Source organism: Ornithorhynchus anatinus, chromosome X5 (assembly GCF_004115215.2).
Source record: "Ornithorhynchus anatinus isolate Pmale09 chromosome X5, mOrnAna1.pri.v4, whole genome shotgun sequence".
In the NCBI taxonomy this organism is placed as follows: Eukaryota; Metazoa; Chordata; class Mammalia; order Monotremata; family Ornithorhynchidae; genus Ornithorhynchus; species Ornithorhynchus anatinus.
Genome location: NC_041753.1, coordinates 15,180,596 through 15,186,667, shown reverse-complemented (window position 1 = coordinate 15,186,667; position 6,072 = coordinate 15,180,596). Strand labels below are relative to the sequence as shown.

General features: G+C 40.7%; 1 protein-coding gene across 6 annotated transcripts in view; it reads right to left on the bottom strand.

The window, feature by feature from the left end:
* Positions 1-2,367: 2,367 nt before the first annotated feature.
* RNF38 (ring finger protein 38) overlaps positions 2,368-6,072 on the bottom strand; it is a 76,645-nt gene continuing 72,940 nt past the window's right edge. For all 6 annotated transcript variants that reach the window (XM_029056200.2, XM_029056201.2, XM_029056199.2 and 3 more), the window contains one exon: positions 2,368-6,046. In XM_029056200.2, the coding sequence (XP_028912033.1) occupies positions 5,984-6,046 (63 nt within the window). In that variant the 3' untranslated portion in view covers positions 2,368-5,983. The remainder of the gene's footprint in view (positions 6,047-6,072) is intronic.

The following is a 6,072-nucleotide window of genomic DNA, read 5'->3' as shown; positions in this document are numbered from 1 at the left end:
TTATTAATATTCACAATAATTGTGGGGTTTTTTCGTTTTGGTTTTTTTTTTTTTGGATAGAAGGGTTCCTTTTCACTAATAGACTTAGTTGGGCTAGTGAAGTAGATAAACATGGCCAAAATTTGGAAGGAAGAAGAAGATATTCTAGAGAAAAAGCACAGCCTAGTTGGAAAGAGCATGGGCCTGGAAGTTAAAGAACATTGATTCTTATCCCAGCTCCTGCCTGCTGTGACCTTAAGCAAGTCTCTCAACTGCAGGCCCTCACTCTCATCTGTAAAATGGGGATTAAATACCTGTTCTCCCTCCTGCTTAGACTGTGAACCCCATGTGGTGCAGGAACTGGGTCTGATCTGATTACACCTACCCCTGCGCTAAGCACAGTGCTTGGATTGCAATAAGCACTTACACACCACAGGTATTATTAGAAAAAAGTGCTTAAAAAGATAAATGACATGGTTCCTAAACCAGTAAGGGGTGAAGTTCTGTGTGCATCTTCAAACTGTTTGAAGGAGCCAGCACTGTTAAGAGGTGCATTTTGCTTCATTTGACACAGGGATGGGACTATGACAGCAGGCAAGTGAGGAAGTTGCAGTCGGACAGTGGGACTTCAGAGTTGGAGAGGGTAGAGCTTAGTAACTGGAGCTGATGAGATCGAGCATGTGGCCAAGTTGGTGAGTGGATGAGGTGGGGTGGAGCAGGAGGTCAATCCAGTTGAACGACAGGAATGACTTGAAGCCGACAGCAGAGGGGACCATCGGCACTATCCACATGGCTATTTGTCGCCAAGGATCAACGGAGGGATGGAGAAAGAAGGAATATGAGAAAGGGATCAAAACGGTTCAAAAAGTTGGAGGGAGGGCCTGGTGGGATGTGGTAGATGACCGTGACTGTAGACCGTAAGCTCCTGAGGGGCAGGGATCACGTGTACCAACTCTACTGGATTGTACTTTCCCAAGTACTTAGTACGGTGCTCTGCAAATAGTAAGCACTTGATAAATACCATTCATTATGCTGGTCATTAAATATAATTAAACATAAAATATCACATCAAGGGAATACAAAGATCAAGTAAAATGTGTTTTAACTTAGATCTTTTGTACACGGATTCTGTAGCTTTTCATCAGCGTGACTGATATTAATAAACCTGCTTTACAAACAACTAGTCGTTTTCCTCAAGTCATTTTCAAAAGACTTACCAACGTGTTGGATAGGCAAGCATGGTAAAGTAGTTCTTTTATCAAAAGTCAAGGAGCCAACTCAAAGGAAAACCAAAAACCATCATCCAATTTTCACAATTATAATACAAATTTAAAGTTGGGAACTAAAAAAGCAATTCCGATGGCTCTCGCTTGGGTAAATTTCTTTGTGACCTTGTTTCTGGTAAGACACACACACACACACACACACACACACACACACACACAAATCTACAAATACAGATATTAGATAAACAACTCTACTGCTCGGTAAACTCTCAAGTGGGTCGTGCTCTAAGGAAATATAAAAAGCAGGAGTGACAACTTTTCGTTTTGAACGTGGGGGTGAACTTGGGGTCAGAACTTTGGGAGTGGGCGGGGGGGGGAGAAGGAGGGGAAGGGAAGGAAAAGAGGGAGGGAGGGAAGGAAAGAGAGGAAGCAAATCTATAAAACGAAAAGCATCTCCTTGTCCAATCCTACCCCTCTGGTCCTCACCAGGCCTGGGCAGCTCCCCCCTTGCCGCCTCCTATCACACTTGCCTGGCCTCACTCCCTCCTGATCCGCTGTGGGCGGCATGGGCCCCAAAAGCTCCGACCAGGGGAGTACTTTCAACCTCAGGCCAGAATCGCTCATCTAGGTTCCGATGGCTGCAGCTGTGGCTGCTTCCAGAGAAACGACGGAATTTCCTCTGCTGTGCAATTAATCCCCCGGGACGCGTGCTGCTGAGGCTCCAGCTCGAATCCCCATCCACGCCCAGCCACGGCTGCACAGCGGGAACCGGAAAAAACGCAGCTGCTGTGCTGGTCTCATCACTTTCTTTCTCCTACCGGGGGGGAGCGAGAAGCCACTGGACCTCTAACACTCCCAGAGAAGGCTACCTAAGACTGTCCACCTTGCCCCTCAAAGCCGATGGCACTGCCGCCCCCCCCCCCCCCCCCCCATGAAGAGGTGTGCCCCTAGGGTCGAACGTATTTTTAATCCATGCACGCACACGCAGTGAGCAAGACGAAGACGGCCACATTATTAAAAGTACTCGTAAGGAATGAGTGTCCTGGAACACTTGAAACTTTGGCTTTCAAAAGCCAAACAACCAATACTGCAAAACTGATTCCCTGCCTCTGAGAAGCCAGCTACAGATCCCAGCATAGGAACAGGAGGCCCGACAAAAGAGTTTAACTGAACAACATACATTTATTACTGAACAACCCTCTCAACTCCAAAATTGGGCACAGGGATTAAAAATAAAAATTCATTGCACTACTTAGTAAAGCATTACTAGTAACTCTCATAAAAAATGTACAAACTTTGTTAAAAATTTATCAAGCCTTCAAATGATTTGGTTACAGATATAATACATTTAAAACTATATGTTAAATGATACAAGAATGGTTTAAAGAAAACACTCAACAAATAAAAATTATAACAAAATCCATACATTTTTATAATCATTTGCAAATCTGAAACAAATAGCAAAATGAGGTAACTGAATGTACCAAAAGGAAAAAACCAGCTTTTTTTTTTTTTTTAAATGAAGGCCTCAAGATATCGCTGTCAAAAACAGGTTTTTACAAGTAAAATTGAGTTTGTAGTTTCCATTCTAAATATTACAAGAGATGCAATTTTAACAAATCACAGTTAAGAGATTGTACAAAACCTGAATATACTAACAAATTCCCTAACTGCCCAAAAAAACCTTCCGTAAAGACAATCAACAAATAAGATCTTGAAGATATCTAGAGGTCTTGACATCAGTTTTCAAAACAAAACAAAGTCAAATTCAATGAACAATTCATGCAAAAACATAGCAGTGCCGATATGATAACGCCAACAGTGTTTTTTTTTTGTTTTTTGTTTTTTTTTGTTTTTTTTTTGGGCGGGAGAGGGCAGGGGATGGTGGTGCAGGGAAGAGGAGGAAGATGGCTGACACAAAACCATACTGGATTCTGGTGCTATCAGCCACCACTGCAGGCTGTGAAATTAAGACACATAAATGTGCACAACACATGGCAGTAACAACTGAGCGACAAATCAATTCCCTTCCTCTCCTCCTGACAGCCACAACTGGAAAGTATCAGTTGTAGCCAGCCTGAACTGGCTCAGAACACATGCATGTGTGCCTTTTATACACACTAACCACAGGAAGCAAGTCTGCACACATCTGCAAGAGTCCCATGCAAACAAAAGAAACATTCCAAAAGAGATAAGCCACAAGAGTGCAACAATTAAAGTCAGTATTTTCCCAAATTAGACCCTACTGCCTCGAAATCTCCAACTGCCTCACAGAACATCATAGAAATAGGGACGATACACAAATAATTTTCCAATTTGAGAAAAAAAGGACTTTTCCTAGATATTAGTAAAATGTGACCTAATTATGTATTTCTATCTAAATGAGAAAAAGTGCTTTACTTTGCATGCTTCTTTAAGTGAATACTGGGTGGAGTAGTGTTATGTTCCATCTTTACAGGTAGAAAGGTTTTTGTTTTTTTTTGCAGCCATATAAAAGATACTGAGTATAAGACAGGTGGCATATGCAATGTTAACATTCTTTTAATAGTTTTAAAAAATAAAGGTTATTCTATGGATTTAATTTGTTTAGTGGCTCATGACCAGGTTGCTAATTCCATTCTTCAGCACTTTCAGGGCAGAGAAAGCTATATTGGGCTAGAAAAAATCATAGGATAGATGTTATCTTTTGACTCAAGGACTAAAATATGGACGAGATTAGAAAACCGTGAATCCTATCTAGAGGTATTAACTAGGCAGAGGCAATAGTGTCTGAAATATGGGCTACATTGTGCTTTTGTTTTCTTTTACTGAACCACAAGCTGTGATTTTTTTTTCTGTAGAGCCTTCCAAGAAGGGCAAGCAGCACTGGAGAACACATTAACACTGTCTGAAAATATAACTGATACTAAAGCATAGCAGCATACAAAAGCATCAGAAGTTATGACACGGAATGAAATTAAAGCTGAGACTGGCAGCAGCAAGTTGTAGCAATATTGCTAATTGTGCCACTTGTGCTATTGCAATCAAAGTAATGACACTAAATGTACGAAGAAGCAAAGTGATGCCAAAAAAAAAGTGCATCTCTCGAATAATCTTGGTACAGATGTGGACCTAAACACACTCCTGGAAAACAGACCTTAAACAATCTTAAATACATTAAAGGAACCCTTTTTTCCCCCAACAAAACAGCAATTATAATATTATTCAGGTCAATTGAATGGAGGTTAACTCCCGTTTCACAGCATTATCTGTTCTTACTTGTGCAAGAACATAGTCTTTTCTTACACTGCGAGTATTCTGGACACTGGCTGTATTACACTTTACTCATTCATGCAAAAAAAACAAACAAAAAAAACAAACACTCAAAAAAACAAAAACAGGATCACCTAAGGTCGAAGGGAGAGAAAGTGTCATAGTATATAAGTCATCCAGACCACGGCTTATAGTGGTTTTCTAAGGGCATTTCCTTACTGAGGAAGAGCTAGACCTCTTTGCAGAATTTGAATTTGGGAAATGAATCTGCAGAAAAATAAATGGAAATTTTCTTCTAACCATTTAAATGCTTACACGAGAGTTTGTCCAACAATATAAAGAATACAGGTGGTGCATTAAAGCGAGAGTTGGTTTACAAATTATTTTCCGGTTAAAGACGCTGACCAAATACACGGTGTTAGGCTACATGGACTGAGATGTCCCTTGAACACCATTTCTGATCAGGAATATATTACTTGAACATCTTCCAACTATAATAAAAGTCTAACTATGAAAATCTTGTGATTGTTATGAAACAACTAAGCTAACACCTTGAAAGGGAAACATTCTAAATACTGAATGAAAACATTAATATTGCTAACCGAAGAGGTGAGCTTGCAGTATTTTATGGGTAAACAGCAAGCCTTCATTTTTTTTTTTTTAATATCAGATGCTAAGAATTGGGTCTAGGCATTTAGAGTTTGATGCACTCTCTTTTTACCCCTCAAGTGGCATTCAAAATTACCGTTAAGGGGAAAGTTTAATAGTCGTCTGAAGAAAAATGATGTGGACCATATAACATTAGGTAAACCAAAGGCGGGAGGGAAGGGGAGAACATTAAATGCCTAAAATTGCTGCACCCTTAGCATTCAGTGTGCAACTGCAAACCCAAGGAAAGAAACCAGTGTACAGTACTAGTACTGCTTAAATAACACATAAGAGTATACGTTGCAGCGTAGTTAACACCCCACACACACACATACATTCTCAGTACATGCTGGTATATAGGTTCTCAAATACATTCGCTACGACATTCTCTCACCAGCACTTGTGCGCGCACGCACCCACCCACCCACCCACAACACACGCACACGCCCATGTAGAGGGCAGCATCGCCACAGATGCGCATTCGTTCCTTTCATTTCCACTCACAGTATCTGAAGGCTCTATATAAAGTAGATTGCTATACGGTTTCGAGCTACCACTTTTTTTCTTTTTTTTTTTTTATAAAAGCACATGCTAAAAGATCACGTCCACTGTAATCTTGCAGCAACACTCGGAATGATCACACAAAAACCAGGGAATGTTAGTGCACACACAAAATTAAGCTAAAGAAAAGTCTTTGGAGTTCCAATCATACCGTTAGTAAAACAATCCCATAGTTGTGAAGACTATAAGCTTTATAATTGGTTAAATCACACAGTGCAAAGGAAGGTCCATTGACCCTTTTGTGTAAAGGCTGGAAACCACATGGGTAAGTACAGGTGACAAGGAACACCTAGATGAGATTTGTGCTCTTCAGCTGGTTACTCGGAATCACGATGCCCTTCCGAAGCATCAGCCCGGCAGATTGGACAGGTACGATTTGCCTATGAGAGAAAAGTCAAAGAAAAAA